An 18779-nucleotide genomic window follows, 5' to 3' on the forward strand; every position below is an offset into this window, starting at 1 on the left:
GAACTCGAGCCAATCCAATGTTGATGCCACTTACCTGACCAGTCAAGAAATGGCTGATGTGCCTCCATTCAAAAATTGCTACAGGCTTCGACATGTTGCAGAAGCAGACTCTAAGTCATGCATAATATGCTACAAACCCTCACCTACGGTGCTTATCACCCTGAACGGTAAGGATTGGTTCTATGTGTGCAGTTCGCACTTGACTGACAAGAACTTCTGTTTAGTAATATATCAAGACGACGAAGGAAGCGTGAAGGATTCGGAACTGATAGATTTAAAAGCAGAGGAGACGATACTTATGAGGCGGTTGAAGCATTTGGAGAGCCTTCAGGAATCCAAGAACAGCCAGTTCAGTAAGATCAAGGGATATTTATGGGGAAAGAAGAAGGAGAAAGAAGAGAAAGATGCAGAAAACATCGACGACGACCTCAAGCCGTCCGACGTGAAAGCACCAGAAGATGCCAAAAATTTAACCCTTGATCAAATAATGAAGAAGATTCGATCCCTTCGAACTGGAGAGATCGCAGAAATGAAAGAGAAGCTAGAATCATTTGATAAGGCATACAAAAAGTTTAAGTTGGATACTGTCTTCTACCGAAATCGTCTTCTTTCCGACTATAGGAAGCAGAAACAGAGCAAAATCCAAAAGAGCTTACAAGAGGGAACATTATTCCCGTCGGTGGATAACCTCCCGGAGCTTTCGAAAAAAGAATAGATAGTACTATATTATGTTGTATTTATTAACTGACGTTCTGCCTTTTTAACCCAACGAGCGCCTTTAACACCACGAACCATCAAATCCATAGTCAGAGTCTTTAGATAGCCATTTTTATCGGTGACCTGAGCGATGTCGACAGTTTTTAGGTAGGTGAATCCCAATTTCTGATATATCTTCTTGTTTCTAGGATGAGAGCTTTCGAGATAGAGTGGTGCTCCTATCTGTAATCCCTTATTCTTTCTATTGTCATATTGTGCTAAAATATCCTCCTCCTCCTTGTAATACCAAGAGGAGTGTGCTGAAGAAGAGTCGGAGTCGGAAGCGCTTGAATATCCCGAGTAATCTGTAAAATTGTCCGAGTCCAAGTCGAATCCAAATTTGAAACTTTCGATTTCTGAATTTAATTGTGAGTCTTCACTGGCTTGGAACAGATTTGAGCCTGCCCCACCACCACCGACAGCAGCAGCAGCCTCTGTCTCCAAATTGTTTAACTCTTCGTCAAGATCATCCCCATCTGGAGACGGTGGTCTGTAGGTATCAATAAAGTGCTGGCATACGTAATCAACCAAAGCACGCGCCAATCCTTTACCCCTACCTTTAGGTATAGCGCCAATGTCAGACATGTACCAAGAAGAAGCAAATTCGTCACCTAAAGCCTCATATCGAAACTCTTCAAGCATTGAAGATTGCTCCTCCAACACTCTTTGTCTCGTCTCTTTGTTTGCCATCCAGATGAACTTCAAGTATCCTCCTTTATACATGGACCAAAGCGAACCAAGTAATGACTTCGACGAGTGGTCTTCCCTAGGTCGTGGTTTATCAAAGCAGGCTACCGCTAGAAAAGGTGCATCTGCATCCACTTTTTCTCCTTCTACGTCACGGACTGCAACCACCATTCCGGACAAAAGTGTTGAATAAACCGTGGCTTCAAAGAGAGCAAGATCCAATTGCTCCTTCAGTCTTGAATCGGTAATACCGGAAGTAAGATAGCAAACATAAAGATCATCTTTAAAAGCGATCTGTAGAGTTTTAGCAGCCTTCTTATAGTCTTTTATAGCGATAACCTCCACGCGAGGTTTGAACCTTTTGTGTGATGTGGAAACTCGGCGATCAGTATCACTGCCAACACGATCAGCAGCTTCATCACTACCATAGCACGTATTACCAGTAGAAGAAGAAGCTAGAGAAGAAGAGCTTCTGCTAGATTTTCTAAAAATTGGCATCAATGAATTTTATCTGAATACACCTTTATGAGGGGTGATGGATTAAAACGAAAAGTCTTTCCATCCAACAAGTCAAGTAAACAAGCATACGAATGGCACCGAAAATATTAGTATTGAGCAAAAACTTCGGCCTTTAAATAAATCGCAGGAATGCAGGAAAATCTGAAAAGGAGTTGGCTTTCCTTCAGGACTTAACCGAAGGAACGTTGTATTGCTAAAGAACTGTCCTTATCTCTCTAAATTATTTTTTTCGTTCACTTGTTTTTTCTTCCTCCTACTTTTGGCTTTTTTTCCTCTCTATTATTTTAGCCCTCGGTTCGCCGTAATAGTTAGCGTAATTGACGATAGTAAATTAGTATATACACAAGTAGAATACGTAATTCCATGTAATTTCGGTGCAATCGAAGATTCCACACAGTGGTGATTTTTGTAGCAAATTCTCTAGCCGCGATGCTAATAGTCCCTGCCCCAGGGAAAGGTACAGATGCATAATCTCCGCGGTCTGTAAGCCCAAGGCTACAGATTCTCAGTAAGGAAAGAAGCAAGTACGTCACAAGGAAATAGTAGTCAAGCAGCTTTGCGATGCGATTTCTTCAGTTTAAGGTCCTCTAGTCTGTCTCTAACCAAAAAGGAAAAGGCTTCTTCAACATTGCGCCAATTTTCGTATTCGCAGCTGACTTTAATGAATCCGCAGCCCCATAACTCGGCCAACTTTCTACCTTCTTCTATAAGTACCGGAGATGCCAACGCGTGATCTACATGTGTAACGGCAATAAGAATAGGTGGCATCATCTCCTTGGCCTTCTGAGTAATCGCCTTATCAGATAGATCTTTCGAAGTGGCTCTTTTCCTCCAGAGATGCTTGAATGAATAATTCAGTGAATAAACGTCAAACTCTTCTCCTTCCTGCCATCCCATGCGAAACGTTGTGTATTGTTTCCAGGCCTCCATGATTGCTGTATAAAGGGCTTTCAATATTTCTATTGGTTCACAACCGTTAGATGGTAACTTTGAACTTGTAGACTTGACCCTTGACGAAGTAGCATCGTCGTACGACGGTGGAGATACTTCCTCTGCAGTCTCTGGAATGCAGCTATAACAAAGAAGATAGCCATCCATGGCAGCATTCAGTTCGCTCATACCGGAACCGGTAATTAATGGTTTCACTCGAGACCTACTTCCGGTACTGGCCTCGTTGAGCAAGTTTCTAAGTACATCACTCGCCAATCTGGAGTCCAATCCCTTCTCTAGAAAGGGTATTAAATCGTTACTCTGGACGCCTGGAGTGTCTATGACCTCCATCAATATGGGAGTACAGACGGGAGCTATATATGAAGTACTCGAGCTCGAAGTTGGCGAACCATCCATGTGGCCGCCATCCATTACAGAGGAGAAATATGGCCTTGCCATACCACTTCCGGAATCGATGCTATACGACGCAATGGGAGAACTCACGGGACTCAAGTTGGAAATCATCTCAGTACTAAAATAGTTTGGTCGCGTGTAATCTAAATCGTAGAAATTCAAAGTCTTCTTTAGAATCGAATGTGTCGACCTGTTTGCCATGTCATCGCCAGCTGACACCAAGCCCGAGGCATCTGCAACGGATTCCAAAATTCGTGTAGTGAGTTGATATTCCGGGTTTTCACTGATATTAGCTTGTTCTAAGTCACTCAAAGTAACATTAACGTCCACTAAAGCTCGTGCTATGGCGCTCTTGGGCTGAAATTGAATCAATGTGGGTGAGTTCTGAAGCGTGGGGTAGTAGTTTTCTATGGACTTATCATTACTAACAATGGAAAGAATAGAGGATTTAGAAGATCTTGGAGGACCTAATATTGCAAACCTCATGGGTCGATCCCCTGTGGATCTCAGGAGATTCTTTTGCTGTGGCATTCTCGGAGTATTGTACCGGTTTGCAGAGTGTCTCAGAGAGGACATCGGCAGGTGATCGATTGATGATTATTTCAAATCTTTCCGGTTTTTCTTTCACACCTTTTTATCTATTTATTTTAAGCAATGGAAAATTGCTTTGTGAAAAAGAAAAAAATGGATCTCCTTGAGAGTAATCTAATTTGTTCAGTATGCAAAGGTCAAGAATGATTGAACGGTATGCCGATTAAAGGATGCCTCAGAAAAAGGAAAACCGAGACCTTGAAAAAAAAGAAAATTGAAAAATAAATATCAACTTCAAAGACAAAATGGAGACACTCCGGGACATCTCTTCTTGAGATGCATCAGTTGGTTTGTGCCAAAATTGGGTCCAAGATGGATGCAATTTTTTCTTCTGAAGGAAGTGAGCCTTTAGTGGAGATGCAAGGAACAATGGTCATTTTGGTGGTATGTGGGATATTTCACTAAATAATATAAAGGACTGCAGTAGTTTAATATTATCTTGTAGGATTTGGACCGTACATTTGAGACAATGTTTAACTAAAGGAGTCCGTTTTTCCTTGACTTTAAATTACCTTATCAGGAAGCCGGTCCGCGGCTTGCCTGTGCATTACTTTTCAGCTTGATCTATTTGAATTTAGAGCGGCAATCATCACTGAATATCAATTATATCTTCTTTTTAAGACACTAATGGCCGTAGTTAAAGGCATCCATCCAGCTATATAGTGTCTCCCCATAAAGAAAGTCCATACTTATTCTCATGGCTCTTTGTAAGTAATATTTTCTATCGATCGAGTAAAACATCATCACAGTACCCCAAACCGCAGCAGTTCCAACCTTCCAACTCACCTCTTCAATTTTCTTAACCTGCCTACTACCCTTTCCACTACCGGCTATTCTAACTGCCAAATATTTACCCATTGCCAAAATTGTCCTGGAAAGTGTGTAAAGCGTAATCTGGGTGAGAATCCTGTCGTTAAGAACATCCTTCCCAAAATGTTCGTTTAATACCCCTCCATAGATAAGAAGACCGGAAATGAAGCCGGAGATAAAACCAATAGAGCCTTTCACTTTTGTCCAATATTCTTCACTTTTACGGCCTTTAACAGTCTCTCTAGAAAGGGTCAATAATGTCCCAAACAGGAGTTTGTAGAGAAGAGCAAACAAAGCCAACACTTTACCATGATTCAATCCCATCCGAACGCTTTTAGCCACTTTCTCGATAAATTGTTTCCAGTAGTTTTGATTTTTCTTTACGGATAATAACTGTAGCGCTATAGCATGGACAAATCTGATCTTATATCCATATATCAGAGCATTCTTCGCTGCGCGCAATGCTGATCCCACTAGAACTTCAGATGAATTTTTGTCGATTGAGTCCATAGTGTATAAGCAGACAGGAAAGAGAAAGGGAAAGCGAGGAGCACATGTGATTATCCATTCCTCTAGATATAAATATAGACTGATTACTACTCTGACCCCACACTCGTAGATTTGCATGTGAGCATGCCGCGCCGAAGACAGTTCAATGAGAAATACTTTATCTTTATCGCTAAAGTGGGGGGGGGGGGGAAACTTGCCGCACCTAGTGACCCTCGGTGGCCCATTAGTTCCCCCGCGGCTTGGCCGTTTTGTGTATGTGCGCCAGTTTAGTCGCAGGTTATCCAGCAACCTGTCTTATCGTTGAGATTTGAATCTTCGCATTTTTCATTCTCTTTTGTAATGCCAATTTACTGACCACAATCGAATGGAAAAATATACTGATTTAAACCATCCGTTGTATGTTCCTGGTACATTCTCGATATACTCCTCGGCGGTGATTCGACAGCTGAAAAAGGAGCAAAACCGCCGAAGATCCTCCTTCACAACTAACAATTCATCCTCGAAGTCTCTATCCTCAGAGTCAGGACAGATGGCACCAGGAGTCGAAAAAGTGACACTACAACCGCATGATCTGGGACTGGACTATAACTATCGTTACGATTCCAAGGTTCCCCTCGAATTGATTCCTGAGTTAAAGACTCGTTACGGTGTTATTTTATTACCTCAGCCTACCAACTCGCCTAATGACCCTTTTAACTGGTCGTTTCGTCGCAAAACAGTTCATTTCCTTATTCTTATGTCCTTAACTGCTTTATCTGCTGCTATCACTAACAACGCATCCACTCCTCAGGATTCTATCAACAATCTTACCAATATATCTTATGACACTCTCAACAACTCGGCCGGGGTTCTATTCATTTCTATAGCCATATCGACTTGGCTTTACGCACCATTGGCTACGTTAGTTGGCCGAAAAATCTCTTTTATTTTGGGTATGCTCCTATCCATTGCTGGCTCAGTATGGTATGCTTCTATGGCTCACAGTGGTGACTCCTTTGGATCACAGGTACTTATAGGATTCTCTGAGGGCTCGACGGAAGCACAGGTGCAACTTTGCTTAAGCAGCATCTTATTCCGCCATCAACTAGGTTCAGTCATTACGATCTATGTTCTTTCCTATTGCTTGGGAACTTACTTGGGTCCATTGGTGGCAAACTATGTAGCCGAAAGATCCAGCTTTCGTTGGGTTGGTTGGACAAATGTCATTGCATCTGTTGTTGGATTGTTGGTGGTGATCTTGTTATTCGAAGAAGACTTGTTTGATTACTCCCGTTTCAAGCACCATACCACAGATGCTGTCTTCAACTTCTCTCTTGCTCAGCATGGAATATTGAGTAACGAAGATGATCTCACGTTGGGATTTTTCGACAAGAAATGGGGGCGCTGGAAACGTTTCTCCCCAATAAGCCTTCCTGAGAACCGTGACTATCACAACGTATTGCAATTCGTAAAGCAGTACTTTAAACTTTTGGTATTCAATCTCAAGTGCCTGTGGTTCCCTCCCGTACTTTTTGCAGGTGTCGTATGGGGTTTGCAAAACTCTATTCTAACGTTTTACCTTACAACCGAAGATACCGACCTTGGCTCTCGGAATTTCAATTATTCTTCTCAGAAAGTGGCTCTTATGAATATTCCTTGCATTATCGGATCCACTATTGGATCGTTATATTCTGGATCTCTCACAGATTACTTCATACTATGGATGGCAAGACGAAAAAATGGTATAGTGGAGTCAGAATTTAGGCTCTATTTCTCCTTTCTCTCTGGTATAATAGGATGTATCGGCCTTGTTATGTTTGGAATAGGTGTGGCCAAAGAGTTGGACTGGAGAGTTTTCTATGTCGGTTTAGGTTTTATTGCTTACATGTTTTCTTCGGCCTGCAATCTTTCAATGCTTTACGTCATTGATACCTACGATCAGTTGATACTCGAGACGCTAGTTGCAGTTGCTTTGATCAATAACATTATGGGATGCATATTTACTTTTGCATGCTCTCCTTGGTTAAATAGCTCGGGCACTCAGAATACCTATATAGCATTGGCAGTCATCACTTTTGCTGTAATGCTGCTAGCCGTCCCCTACTTGATTTGGGGGAAAACCTGGCGTAAAGCTACCAAAAATACTTACCTTCAAATGGTCAGAGCCAGAGGTGGTGATACTACCACAATTTAACTACGGTCGGATATTCTTGCTTAGTTCCTTATCTCGTCTTCTCTCCACGTTTTTCTTCTCATTATTCTTCTTGATTATGTACTTCAATGGGCGCTCTTACTAAATAAACTTTTTTGATTTGCTCTATCAGTTATTTTTGTTTTTTCGTTCCTTGTTCTTTGCTCTTTGTGAACCAATGGTTAAAGATAAGGGTGTCCTCAATGAATCTTCTCCTTTACTCTTTAAAGGAGGCTCTTCCGAGTGCACAACTACTATTATCCAATCACATGATTCTGTTGAAACTCCCACAATCCCTCGGGAGGAAGAAGTCATTATTCCAGATAACGTGTGGTATATTATCATATCCCTCTGGACTAGTTCTTTCCTATCTGCTGCGGATACTACCATTGTTTCCACCACAGCTAACGTAATCGCCTCATCGATGAATGGCTCCGATAAAATTGCCTGGATAGCTACCAGCTACCTTCTAACAAATGCCGTTTTTCAGCCCCTTGTTGGAAAGATAAGCGATGTATACGGTCGGCGTACCACCTTGTTAGTGTCACAGGTTTGGTTTATTCTTGGTTGCCTTTTATGTGCGCTATCGCGTACTGTGAACGACTTTATAGTTGCTAGGGCTATTGCTGGGGTGGGAGGTGGTGGAATGTCGGCTCTAAGTTCTATCATCGTCACTGACGTCATTCCTCTTCGTAAGAGAGGCTTTTTCCAAGGGTATGCAAATTTGGTTTACGGTACCGGCCAATTTCTGGGTCCCATCATTGGAAGTATATTTCTTACAGCAAACGAAAAGGCTGGCTGGAGGTGGATGTTTGGCCTCCAGGTGCCTCTTGTATCTATCACAAGTGTTTTGGTGTTCAAGAACGTTCATGAGTTCCGCTTTGACGCTGAACTGTTAATGAAAAACCGGTTCCGTTTAAGTAACATCAAAAAGATTGATCTACCTGGTTCATTGTCGCTAGCTGGGTTTATCGTGGCCATCTTAATTCTTTTTTCAGCTAGCAGCACCTTCCAGGTGGAGGCTGCTGTTCTCTGTGCTGTTCTCAGCGCCATTTCTTTCTATTTGGTTGAGAATTACGTTGTGGAGGAGCGTATCATTCCGCCCAGAGCATTTCAAGGTCTACTAAGAATTGCAGCTTTGATCGCGTTCTTTGGAACCATGGCCATGTACTCGTTGAACTTTGTACTCCCCCTTTACGTTCAGATTATTCAGGACTTCAGTTCATTCCAATTGGGTGTATTTAATGCTTTTGGTGTCTTTTCTTCTGCGGCTGGCTCTCTGATAGCCGGTTGGATACTTAAGGAGAAGGAGAAAGTACGTCCAGAAATAGTGGTTAAAAAATCTGTTAATATCTCCATAGGTAGCTGCTTACTCTCGTTTGCAGGTGCTTTCATATGCATGTTCTTTGTTAGAGCGGTGAAACCAACTATTGACAGGGCTGATATCAATTACCTAAAGATGGCTATCATCGCATTGGGATATACTCTGACCAGTTTAGGCTATGGCTCCTTTTTGGTTTCCCTCTTGGTCCTAGTAGTGGGAGAAGTTGGCATGCGTCATCAGGCCACCGTTACGGGAATGAACTACATGTTTCGTTCGATGGGCTCTGTTGGGGGCGTGGGAATATCCTTAGGAGTGTACAACCTCATGCTTCGTAAGGAGTTATACCATTACTTTGTTACCAAAGGAAGAGAACATGGGTTCTCCATTTACCATAAGCTTCTAAAAGATAGTTTCTACATCAGAAACGGACTGCCTCAGATTTATGTACATAAAGTGCTCAAATTTTACAGAGAATCACTAGGAGATTCCCTCGTGCTGGTTTTCATCATGGGGTCGTTGGCCTTGATATTAAGCTTACTAATGAGGTTATACAATCCACACATCGGTAGGCATTGGACCATTGTCTAATATCAGTGGTTATATATTTAGAAAAGAACATCTAGTGAATCTGTACATGGATCGAATGGGTTGGTATTAACCCTCACATTCATTTGATCAGCTTTGATCAATTTTTGGTAATCTTCTTTTAAAAACTTCAAGCAGTAGATGCTTTTCTGGATTCGAAGTAGGGAATGATTGGTGAAAATGACAATGGCGGCAATCATAGCCTTTCCCACAATCTCCATGGGGACTCCTCCGTATCCTGTACCTATTCCTGTAAGTATCACGGTATCAATAAACGCGTGTCTATCATCCTTCCATTTAAGAGTCTCTATGTTGGCTTTATTCACGGTACTCAACAATTCCCAGGTACAGTCAAACACAAATCTATACAATTGCAAGTTGGAGTCACTGATCAAAGGCCTTGGCACTCGCATGGTGGGCATGTGAAGAATCGAATTTGCACTAAGTAAGTTCCAAGCTTTGGAGTCTCTATAGAAACTATCAGTGTGAAACTCAATTAAGTTGGCGTTAGTCGGCGTCAAATATCCTTTATATAAATTCAACAACTGCTCTTGCACATGATGTTCCGAGTGCTTCCAAGTGAAATCACCGTGACTGAATAAGTTCGCTAGAGCTTTGTCGAAGCCACCACCCATATATCCAACAGAGTTGCCGGGGGAAAGGATTGTTGTAGTGGTATAATTGACTGTGATATTTTTATGATAGTCTGGCTTTCCCGTGTAGGGGAGCTTTGGAGTCATTGACAACTTCTCTGATAGACTTGCAAACGATCCATTGTGCACGGAAATCTCCACAGGCTGATCGAACCAGGTAAGGTTATCAGTGGAGTAGGGTGACCGTTCGAATTCACCAAGGTATTTGGACCAGGCATCACAGAGCGACTTGTTGAAGTCCAAAAGTACTATTCGAAGCCTTTTGAGGTCTTTGCACGGCATAATCAATAGAGCAGTGATAGCATAGAGAGGTAAAATAGGCCTCGCGAATTTTTGCTTTATCAATCTATACCATATTCTATTATCTAATTATACACGCTATAGAGAAATGCGAGACACCCCGAATGCAGGAACAGAAGACATCTCTTCGACTGGTCTCTCCACAACAACAAGCTCATATTCAGAAAGAGAGTCCACAAGTAGTAATGATTTGTAGTCGTTAGTCTGCCAGAATTTTTTTCTATCAGTTGAGTCCTTGTTATCTTCTACATTAGGTGATGAGTTATTCGTGACGATACCATTTGCAGCTCTTTTCTTTCCCTGCTTGATGACACCACTGAAGTTTTTCTCGGAGTCAAAAAAGCATATCCAATTGGTTCCGTAAACCCAGAATTTGCCAGAGTTTTCGAATATTCCAAACGGCTGGCCAAGCAACTTGGTGAACTGATTTGGAATTAATTCCGAATTCTTCTTCGACCACTTTGTATACAAATCGGCAGTTCCAGCTTTGTTGACGTTGAATTCGTATATCTTGTGGGCCAATGTAGCTACGAGTAAAGTGTCAATTGCAGTGAAGTTAAGTGCCGTAGGAGAGTCATTCATCTTAACAAGTCTACTGCTCACTTTCGTATTCAAGTTCATGATGTATATGGACCCGTCATAATTTGAAAGAGCAGCATATTTGCCTCTTTTGCTTATCACGAACTGTGTGAAATTGGTTCTGTAATCTGAAGAAACGGGGGATGGTATATCGTATTCCTCCGGCTTTTGGCTATCATCGAATTCAGATATATCCTCTTCATTATCTTCGTCGTCCTCCGAATTAAACTGAACGCTGGTGATCTCATTGTCAATACTGCATAATAGTAAGAGTTTCTTAGATTCAACGAATCGGATCAGCTTGGCACCCAGTTGAGAAAGTAGAGATGAGCCCACCTTGACCACTTGGACCTTTTTCTCTAGTTCGATCAACTCAAATAATCTCACAGTAGATACTCTGGCAACCACTAAATACCTGCCATTCTGCGAGATATCAACCGATGTTATGCTTTCCGGATCGGAAAGAACCAATTTGGCAACGAGCTTCTTTGTCTTATCCTCTTTCAATTTCCATATCTTCACCTCCTGGCGCTGCCACATAATAATAAATCTCTTACACCGGTTCACTAACACATTGGAAGTAAGCTGATTGATAGGGAACTTCAGGGGAATATTACTGGAAAAACCTTCCATCGATATCACTACGACTAGTCTTTCCACACCTCCACTAGCAAGCCAATCATGCGTCTTAGATTGAAACGAAGCCATGGCTCTAATATCATTTCCATGTAGCAGTCTGTTGGTAGCATTAACCCACTTTGATATGGATTTACCTGCCTTGGTCAATGAAAAGTCGAAAATCTTTCTATCGACACCTGCACTGAAGAAATGTGAACCACTAGCATCTGCCGATAAGCAAAGCACATCGGCCTCATGAACGGCGAACGACTGTTGCAAAGCCAAATGCTTTAGATCCCAAATTTTAATGCTACCTGTCGAGTCACCAGATACAAACTGTCCAGTCGAAGGCAATGCAAGAACAGACCAAACCAATGTACTCTCGGTCTTAGACTTATCAACTCTTAGAGTCTGCACTAGACGTCCCTTATCATCTCCTTTATATGACCAACACCTTATTCTTCCATCTGCACAGCCTCCTATAATCATATCATCACCAATCCAACAAAGACTAAGCACTCTATTTTGTTGTCTCTGTAATATAGCCTCGTGTTCAATAGATCCCGGTCCCCCTGAGATATCAACAACAGAAACAGAACCATCTTCGCAACCAACTGCAATCTTATTTTGTGATTTGTTTATGGCACAGGACCAAATGACTCCAGCATTACAATCATGGTTGATCAATGGAATACCTCTTTTAAGGTCCCATTCAGTGAGGAAGGTAGATCCTCCTGTAGAAAAAAGCCGAGGCTCGTGAAAAACGTTGGTAACAGACCATAAAAGACATTCCACAGAACGGCCACTGCCACCAGTAACTGTGTTTTCTAAAAGCCATCTAGAATTTGAGTGTCGTGGATTCCAAATCTCAATCGAGCCGTCTGCTCTTCCAACAGCCAAAGAAAGGTTCTTGGGAGTAGGCTCTTCAGCGTTGGATGCATGCGTAAACGCAAGCGAGGTCACTGACTCTGGAGTAAAATCAATGAATCTACAGCGATGAATTTCCATATTGAAGTACTGAATGTCAGAAACCAAGTTTTGATAGGTAGTTATCCTTATCCAAGTCCCTTTTAGTCTTTCCAAGAATAGTGAAATCTGAAAATTTTTCGGTAAAAAAAAATAAAAATAAAAAAATTCTGGATGCACAGCCTCAAAAAGATTGCGTAGCTTTGATCATCTGTGGCTTATGATATGAAGAAGCTTCAGCACAGTGTGGCTCAGTACAGATCAAGGACTCAGCGGAACTGTGGTCACTACCCCAGAATCTTTTATGCCAATGAACGCGGAAGGGGTCTTCTCTATTGGTGGTGCGCATAATTTTCGGTTCTCTTTTTTTGACATTTTTCCATATTTCCGGTGGGCCGGCCTCTTCTGGTCTCTCAAATGCCAACTGCTTGCCCTTTTCAACGTAATCAGTCTAAATTTTTTCCTCTACCCCGGCGCGGACTTGAAAAACTCTGGCTCACCTCCGCATTATTCCCGGGTGATTCAAGAAAGAACAATGGATTCGACAATATTATCCAGCCCCGGATATCAGCATCCTTTTTTCTTTTTTCTTGCTTCCTCGAGTCATCTATTTTTCGAGTAAAGTTTCTACTATATATGTCCTAAAGAATAACATCGTAGTTGCTGTCCTTAATTCACAAATGCAAACTTTCTGTCAACCTCTTTACGCTTCTCTTTTTATCTATGAGTTCTCTATTCACTTCGACGCTACTGCTGTCTCGGGGACCCTCTTCTTACGTAAAATCTCTACCAAGGTACTGCAGGTATTACAGTAGTCGGCGCTCTCCACTTGTGCCGAGAGTTTCAAAGAGTCGTTTTCTCGCCACAGAGGCTTCTCCACTGGCTGAAGATACCAAAAAGGCTACTGAGTTTGTGAACTCTGGTGCTGTCTCTCATACTGGTTTCGAGGAAGGAGTTAGGATTAGCAAGAATATCGGCTCCGAGACGGACAACCATTCACTGACCCCCCTTGAATTATACAACGAGCGTGTGCATGTCAATCAACTCAAAGATGATGAATATCAGCGCCAGATATTGACAAGTATGCAAAGTCTCTTTCATCAGTTACAGCATTACCATCCTCCCGAGGTGGCCAAGCCCAATTCCATGACTCCAAATGGCGCTTACAACGGAAATACCTTTATAAATTATTTTGCTTCCTGGTTCAGATCTCGTCGCGCAAGTACGGGGTATCAGCCCGACTCATCCGAAGCATCGCGTATTCCACATGGTATTTATTTGTACGGCGACGTTGGCTGCGGTAAGACCATGTTGATGGATCTTTTCTACAGCACTATTCCGCCACACCTATCCAAAAAAAGATTACATTTTCATCAGTTCATGCAGAAATTGCACAAACGGTCCCATGAGCTCAAATTAGCCTACGGCGGTGTCCATCAAGAAGTTGATGTGATGCCAATTCTTGCCTGGGAGCTCTCTAAAGAGGCCACAGTCTTGTGTTTCGATGAGTTCCAAGTTACCGATGTGGCAGATGCCATGCTTCTTCGACGTCTCATAGACTTGGCCCTTCGTGAGGATCACGGCTTGGTTCTATTCACTACTTCCAACCGTGCACCTGGTGAATTGTACATCAATGGTATTCAAAGAGAATCCTTTGTTCCATGTATAGAGCGCATTAAGTATAAGACCCGCGTGATTCATATGAAATCACCTACAGATTACAGAAAAATCCCAAGCCCTGTTTGCTCCGTTTATTTCTCTCCAAGATGCGATGTCGCCTATAATTCCAAAGAGAGTCTAAAGCAACGTAAGTTCCACAGCGATTCTTGGTATTCCTTCTTTTCGCAGGGCCATAAGATGGAATATCGCGTTCCCATTAGGATCTGGGGTCGTGAATTAGTTGTTCCAAAGTGCTCTCCACCTTACGTGGCTCGATTCTCATTTAAGGAGCTTTGTGGCAGGCCTTACGCCGCTGGTGATTATCTTGCTCTTGCCTCCCAATTCGAATCTATCATTGTGACTGATATTCCATATCTCAGCATAGATTCAAGGGATGAGGTTAAGCGTCTTATCACGTTTCTAGACGCTGTTTATGATAGTCATTCGAGAATCGCTGTCACGGCTGCTGCTCCATTCGATGATATTTTTGTGGAGCCTGAAGACATCGGTGAGGATGCTTACACTTTATCCAACGTAGGTATAGCTAAGCGGGCTGCAAGACTTGCAGCAAAAGGGGGTTTACATACCTCATTGAGTTCATCAGATGACGACCCTTTGGTTAAAACGCACGGATTCGACAAAGGCATCGCTGATAAGGCAAACTTATTTGCCAAATTAGATGAAGAAAGATTTGCATTTACCAGAGCTTTGAGTAGGTTGAAGCAAATGAGTACAAAGGCCTGGGTAGAAAGTATTGGTGTAATGGGCCCTGATATGCATAAGCGCCCTGCTCGTACTTTCCCATTCACCTCCACGTCTGTCCCTGGTAGTTTATTGTCGCCTAGAGCACAAAAGGCTACTCGTGTTTGATTTGGTCTCATATTATTATCGTTTATTACTGTGTATTATCTATTATTTATTATTGTATGTGTCCGCTTAACTTTCGGTAGAAACCCGATTATGCGAGATCGTCTAGATCTAGTTCGATCTGGTCCGCATTCCTTGGTTCGTCTTCTGAGGCCTTTTGCTCCCTCTGCTCGGATGAATGAATAAAGTCGATTCCATCTGTCAATCCGCCATCAATATTGTCTTTGATTATTGGTAGGGAACTGCTCTCCAAATGTCGCTTGAATCTGAGCATGGCCTTATAGTTCAACTCATTACCATACTCCAACTCAAACTTCTTGAAAACATCCCAAATCTGATCTCTATCGGCCTGCCGTTTGCTGTACTTCATCACCAACTCGGAAGAATAGTGTAAAATCTGCCGGCATCTCTTGAATCTCTCTTGTTGAGCCTCGATATTCACAAATCCACAGACTATATCCTCTATAAACCCGGGTATATTCACTGGAAGATTTTCTAGTGCCATCTGATATACAGAACTAGTACTATCGGGTCCTTTCAATGTGGTCGTTTTTGCAATCAACAACTTGTATAGCTCAAGCTTGTCCAGATTGTTATTTATCTTTATGATCGCCTCAGAGAGAATCCTGAGGGACTGTAGTTTCAAGCCGGAAGTCTCCTCGAATTCCGCATACATAATGTACAAGGCTTTCTTATACTCAGGGGGACAGTTTTGTAATGCTTGTTCAAACAAATCACGAATTCTCTCCGACTTGATTCCCAACTGCTGCTGATACTGTACAATCTTGGTAAGATAACTGTTCCATATCTCTGTCACCGTTGGATACTTGAATAGTGAAACTCCCCTCTCGTATATTTTGAAGCACCTTTCAAAATACTTGTGTTCTTCCAAGAAGCTACAGTAGTTCAAGATCGTTGAGGGTGATGCTAGTTTTAAGCGTAATATCTCGTCATAAACCTTCAGTACATCGATTATGGCGCCGTCCTTCTGAACAATGTCGAGGTATAAAGACCAAAGTTTGATTGATTTGTGGGCCCTCACTTGAGTACTTAATTTCTCATCGTTGTATCTGATCTCATTTTCAGTGTATTTCATAGCGATCTTTTTCGGTAACGTCACTGCTTGCTTGATGATAGCTAGTGCATGCTTCATGTCACCATGTTCTACTTCCTTGTCCACCCAAGCACTCCAAACCTTTTCAAGATCACCAACGAATTTAAATGGAACCTTTGTAGCGGTGCTAAACAAGCTCCTATACTTGAATCCAGTGTTATTTTTGTCTTCATGATCGATGTAATCGATCCACAATTGAGCTAGTAGATCTGGTTCCTTCACCTTTGCTGGTTCTATGGTCATTAATGCCTTTTCGTAGCACAACGATATCGCGGTCTGGTCCCCTTCAGGATCGTATATAAGAACTCTATCGGCCCAAGATTTAACATCATTCGGATTTCGCCTCATCTTGACGTCATTGATAAGAAATGGCCTTTTGGAAAGCAAACGCTCGTACCGTTGAAGACAACCATTTAGTTTGAGATTCAACTCGTCCTCCTGATTAGCTGAGGTTCCTTCAATCTGATCTAACTCCCTTGAAATCAGCTCGATTCTTGAGTCCTCAAATTCTGTGTACGATTCATATATAATAGAAAAGTCTTTCAATGTCATGCATGTAGCTAATCCTCTTTCAAAGGTCGATATCAATTGTAGATAGCTCTTTCTTTCTCTCCAATACTGAGCAAGCTTGACTATCCATTTACCCATTTGATCCGGGAATTTCGAGTTCATATTATCATGAAAGATTAATACTTGGGAGTCCAATCGTTGTAAGTTTCCATTATTATCAGACATAAATGCAGGGACCAACGAGATCAAGGCATCAAAATAATCTGAGTATAATTCCATCTCAGATTTGGTGAATTTTGTTAACAGCGAAGGCACACAGACGATCTTACTAAAGGTTTGGTTCAGCAAATCAAGTTCTTTCGCCGTGGATACAGTATCTATAATAGTATCTAGTGCGGCTTCTAGAGTTTTATCCTCAATCTGGTTAGTTTCTTCGCCCGCAAAAGGGGCGAAATTAAAATCCTGTACAGTCATCTTGAATTCACAATATCTTAAATTCACCAAGAATAAAGTTGGACCACCAATGATATCCACAAATTGGAGAAATAACTTCCATATTTTCTCGTGGTGTACAACAGGTAACTGTTGAATCGCTCTATCAAAGCAAAGTCTCGCAAAGCTAACATTTATATACGAATACTGGAGTATCACAAACTGAAGGTACTTCACCCAGAAGAACGGAAACTTGTTCAAATATAGAGATGCACGCTCGAATATGGCGATGACCTTATCGGTTTCATCCAAACTCTGATGACCTTGATCAAGAAGTGATATTCGAAAGTTGATATAGAGCATCCATATTTTGTACGAGCTGCTTAGTTTTCTAACGCTTCGATTCAGTAATGCTAGAACAGTCTGAACACTGCCTTTTCTTTTGAAGTGGATGTAATCAAGCCACAAATCTTGATTGTAGGGATCTTTAAGTAGTTTCTGCTCATAAGGCAAATCTCCGTCGTCTATGTATCGAAGGATAGACATCAAGGAAAGGAACCAGATAGCTGATGAATGAAAGTATTTAGCAGGTTAAGAAGGGTCAAATAAAACTTGGAGTCCAAGAAGAGATGGGCTTGTAATGGTGTATGGATGGCGACTTCACACCCTTTTGAATGATTTTTTTTTTTACTTCCGATTGGCAGCCAAGAAAAGAGGAGGGAAAGCGTTACATTGTAAAAGGAGATAGCAATACCTGATATTAGAAACTGATCAATTGTCAAGATGTCAGGGGCAGGAAATAGGTAAGTTTCAAAAAGAAAATGACTAAATCAGATAGTTACTAACAAATGATGATTTTTTTCCAGAGAATCGGTGTTTGCTACACGTATGACCCTCTCGGTCATGAAGGGTAAACTTAAAGGTGCAGAACAAGGACACTCGTTGCTTAAGAGGAAATCGGAGGCACTTACGAAAAGATTCAGGGATATCACAAAGAGAATAGATGATGCCAAGAGAAAGATGGGAAGAGTGATGCAAACGGCAGCATTTTCTCTCGCTGAAGTGTCTTATGCCACTGGAGGAAACATCAGTTACCAGGTTCAAGAATCTGTAAGCAGCAAAGGTCGATTCAAAGTGAGGGCCAGACAGGAAAATGTCTCTGGTGTGTACTTGCCGCAATTTGAACCGGTAATCGATGAAACTATTAACGATTTCAAGATGACAGGTCTTGGTCGAGGTGGACAACAGGTTCAGAGGGCACGAGAGGTGTACACGAAGGCTGTGGAGACGCTAGTGGATTTGGCATCGTTGCAAACCGCCTTTGTAATCTTGGATGAGGTTATTAAAGTCACAAATAGAAGAGTGAATGCGATTGAGCACGTCATTATTCCAAGGACAGAAAATACTATTGCCTATATCAATTCCGAGTTGGATGAGATCGATAGGGAGGAGTTCTACAGGTTGAAGAAGGTTCAGGAGAATAAGCAGGAGGGTGTTGCTCAGGAGGAAGCTGAAGATGCTGCTAGAAAATCCAGGAAGGCTGATGCAGATGCAGCAGAGGCCGAAGCGTTAGCTGAATCTATAGCTAAAGCTAAAGCCCAGGTGGCTCAGGCAGAAACGGATGATGAAATTAAAACGACAAAGAATCCAGTTTTGTATGAAGTTTCTCAAGTAGAAAAACTCGAGCAAAGGGCCGAAGGAGGAGAACAAGCCGTGCTTCAAGAGACAGAAGATGACGTGATCTTTTAATCGCTCAGTTGTTCTTGATTTATCAGTTAGTGGTCT

The 18779-nt window shown here is 42.0% G+C and overlaps 11 protein-coding genes across 11 annotated transcripts; 5 read left to right on the forward strand and 6 right to left on the reverse strand.

The window, feature by feature from the left end:
- Window positions 1-49: 49 nt before the first annotated feature.
- FOA43_003754 (uncharacterized protein) lies at window positions 50-715 on the forward strand (the record flags this gene model as incomplete). Its single annotated transcript, XM_038924003.1, has 1 exon — window positions 50-715. The coding sequence occupies one exon, from the start codon at window positions 50-52 to the stop codon at window positions 713-715; it is 666 nt and encodes a 221-aa protein (XP_038779931.1).
- Window positions 716-726: 11 nt separating this feature from the next.
- Window positions 727-1941, reverse strand: FOA43_003755 (uncharacterized protein; the record flags this gene model as incomplete). Its single annotated transcript, XM_038924004.1, has 1 exon — window positions 727-1941. The coding sequence occupies one exon, from the start codon at window positions 1939-1941 to the stop codon at window positions 727-729; it is 1215 nt and encodes a 404-aa protein (XP_038779932.1).
- A 567-nt stretch (window positions 1942-2508) lies between these two features.
- FOA43_003756 (uncharacterized protein) lies at window positions 2509-3792 on the reverse strand (the record flags this gene model as incomplete). Its single annotated transcript, XM_038924005.1, has 1 exon — window positions 2509-3792. One exon carries the CDS (start codon window positions 3790-3792, stop codon window positions 2509-2511), a length of 1284 nt encoding a protein of 427 aa, XP_038779933.1.
- Window positions 3793-4521: 729 nt separating this feature from the next.
- FOA43_003757 (uncharacterized protein) lies at window positions 4522-5217 on the reverse strand (the record flags this gene model as incomplete). The annotated part of the gene is made up of 1 exon (XM_038924006.1): window positions 4522-5217. The coding sequence occupies one exon, from the start codon at window positions 5215-5217 to the stop codon at window positions 4522-4524; it is 696 nt and encodes a 231-aa protein (XP_038779934.1).
- A 364-nt stretch (window positions 5218-5581) lies between these two features.
- Window positions 5582-7390, forward strand: FOA43_003758 (uncharacterized protein; the record flags this gene model as incomplete). The annotated part of the gene is made up of 1 exon (XM_038924007.1): window positions 5582-7390. The coding sequence occupies one exon, from the start codon at window positions 5582-5584 to the stop codon at window positions 7388-7390; it is 1809 nt and encodes a 602-aa protein (XP_038779935.1).
- A 175-nt stretch (window positions 7391-7565) lies between these two features.
- FOA43_003759 (uncharacterized protein) lies at window positions 7566-9299 on the forward strand (the record flags this gene model as incomplete). Its single annotated transcript, XM_038924008.1, has 1 exon — window positions 7566-9299. The coding sequence occupies one exon, from the start codon at window positions 7566-7568 to the stop codon at window positions 9297-9299; it is 1734 nt and encodes a 577-aa protein (XP_038779936.1).
- Window positions 9300-9316: 17 nt separating this feature from the next.
- FOA43_003760 (uncharacterized protein) lies at window positions 9317-10231 on the reverse strand (the record flags this gene model as incomplete). Its single annotated transcript, XM_038924009.1, has 1 exon — window positions 9317-10231. The coding sequence occupies one exon, from the start codon at window positions 10229-10231 to the stop codon at window positions 9317-9319; it is 915 nt and encodes a 304-aa protein (XP_038779937.1).
- Window positions 10232-10327: 96 nt separating this feature from the next.
- Window positions 10328-12454, reverse strand: FOA43_003761 (uncharacterized protein; the record flags this gene model as incomplete). The annotated part of the gene is made up of 1 exon (XM_038924010.1): window positions 10328-12454. The coding sequence occupies one exon, from the start codon at window positions 12452-12454 to the stop codon at window positions 10328-10330; it is 2127 nt and encodes a 708-aa protein (XP_038779938.1).
- Window positions 12455-13135: 681 nt separating this feature from the next.
- Window positions 13136-14941, forward strand: FOA43_003762 (uncharacterized protein; the record flags this gene model as incomplete). The annotated part of the gene is made up of 1 exon (XM_038924011.1): window positions 13136-14941. The coding sequence occupies one exon, from the start codon at window positions 13136-13138 to the stop codon at window positions 14939-14941; it is 1806 nt and encodes a 601-aa protein (XP_038779939.1).
- An 88-nt stretch (window positions 14942-15029) lies between these two features.
- Window positions 15030-17540, reverse strand: FOA43_003763 (uncharacterized protein; the record flags this gene model as incomplete). Its single annotated transcript, XM_038924012.1, has 1 exon — window positions 15030-17540. One exon carries the CDS (start codon window positions 17538-17540, stop codon window positions 15030-15032), a length of 2511 nt encoding a protein of 836 aa, XP_038779940.1.
- A 237-nt stretch (window positions 17541-17777) lies between these two features.
- Window positions 17778-18743, forward strand: VMA8 (H(+)-transporting V1 sector ATPase subunit D; the record flags this gene model as incomplete). The annotated part of the gene is made up of 2 exons (XM_038924013.1): window positions 17778-17797; window positions 17861-18743. 2 exons carry the CDS (start codon window positions 17778-17780, stop codon window positions 18741-18743), a joined length of 903 nt encoding a protein of 300 aa, XP_038779941.1.
- Window positions 18744-18779: the final 36 nt, after the last annotated feature.

The sequence above is a fragment of the Brettanomyces nanus genome, chromosome 4, assembly GCF_011074865.1.
Source record: "Brettanomyces nanus chromosome 4, complete sequence".
Taxonomy (NCBI): domain Eukaryota; kingdom Fungi; phylum Ascomycota; class Pichiomycetes; order Pichiales; family Pichiaceae; genus Brettanomyces; species Brettanomyces nanus.